We start from the raw sequence: 970 nt of genomic DNA on the forward strand, positions 1-970 counted from the left end.
GTGTGGGTGTGTGAGTGTGTGCGTGTGTGTGTGCGTGTGTGTGTGTGTGTGTGTGCGAGTGTGTGTGTGCGTGCGTGCGTGCGTGCGTGCGTGCGTTCGTGCGTGCGTGCAGGGTGGACGCGTGCTCTCAAATGCTTGATTATGGGGCGCGACCGAGTCCTCGGCCGCAACCGCCGCTTCCGCCCTTGATCACAACCAGATCACCGATCCACAACCTGCAACCCAACCTCGGCCCCGCAGGCCCTCTACCCCGAGGTCATCGGCGACGTCCGCGGCCGCGGACTCTTCATTGGTATCGACATCGTCACTGATGCGGCCAGCAAGGCTTACGCCCCAGCGATGGCCAGGTGCGCCCGCCCCGGCGGCCGCACGACTCAACTCGTAGCTGACGTCCCGCGGTACCAGACCGCCGGGGCTGCCGCATCGCCTATTCCCTGCCCCGGCCCCCGGCCCGCCCCCGCCCTCTCACATGGGGCCCGCACTCCTGGTGGGCCCTGCCCCTTGCGCCTGCTCGGCCGCGCACCCAACACTCGCAACCGTTGGCGGGGCGGCGCGGTTGTCTGACCCGACCCTGCGAGATGCCGGCTGCTGACGTCACTCGCCCACGCATTGTCTTAATGCACCGTAAAGCGCGTACACAGTCAACGTAAGGGCACACGCTCACCTTGCATGGAACACACGCCGCCAACTGTGCCGCGGCCGCAGGTGGCTCAAGGAGAGCGCCAAGGAGCGCTTCAAAGTGCTTCTCAGCACTGACGGCCCCTTCGACCAGGTGGGCAGCTTGCGCTGGATTGCGTGTGTTTTTTGTCGGTCCGCTGATTGAGTTTGATGCGTCGCGGCGTGTGGGTGCTTCTTGTGAGCGAGGCGTGCCTGCCTTGCCTCCTGGCGCCCGCGCGCACGTGTGTGTGTGTGTGTGTGTGTGTGTGTGTGTGTGTGTGTGTGTGTGTGTGTGTGTGTGTGTGTGTGTGTG

General features: G+C 65.2%; 1 protein-coding gene across 1 annotated transcript in view; it reads left to right on the forward strand.

Moving 5' to 3' along the window:
- Positions 1–141: 141 nt before the first annotated feature.
- Positions 142–970, forward strand: part of MNEG_14755 (Alanine--glyoxylate aminotransferase 2-like protein) — a gene marked incomplete at both ends in the record, with an annotated part of 2,322 nt that continues 1,493 nt past the window's right edge. The window contains 3 exons of the mRNA XM_014036773.1: positions 142–156; positions 241–347; positions 706–772. Of these exons, the coding sequence (XP_013892227.1) occupies positions 142–156; positions 241–347; positions 706–772 (189 nt within the window). The remainder of the gene's footprint in view (positions 157–240; positions 348–705; positions 773–970) is intronic.

Source organism: Monoraphidium neglectum (genome assembly GCF_000611645.1).
Source record: "Monoraphidium neglectum strain SAG 48.87 unplaced genomic scaffold scaffold04740, whole genome shotgun sequence".
Classification (NCBI taxonomy): domain Eukaryota; kingdom Viridiplantae; phylum Chlorophyta; class Chlorophyceae; order Sphaeropleales; family Selenastraceae; genus Monoraphidium; species Monoraphidium neglectum.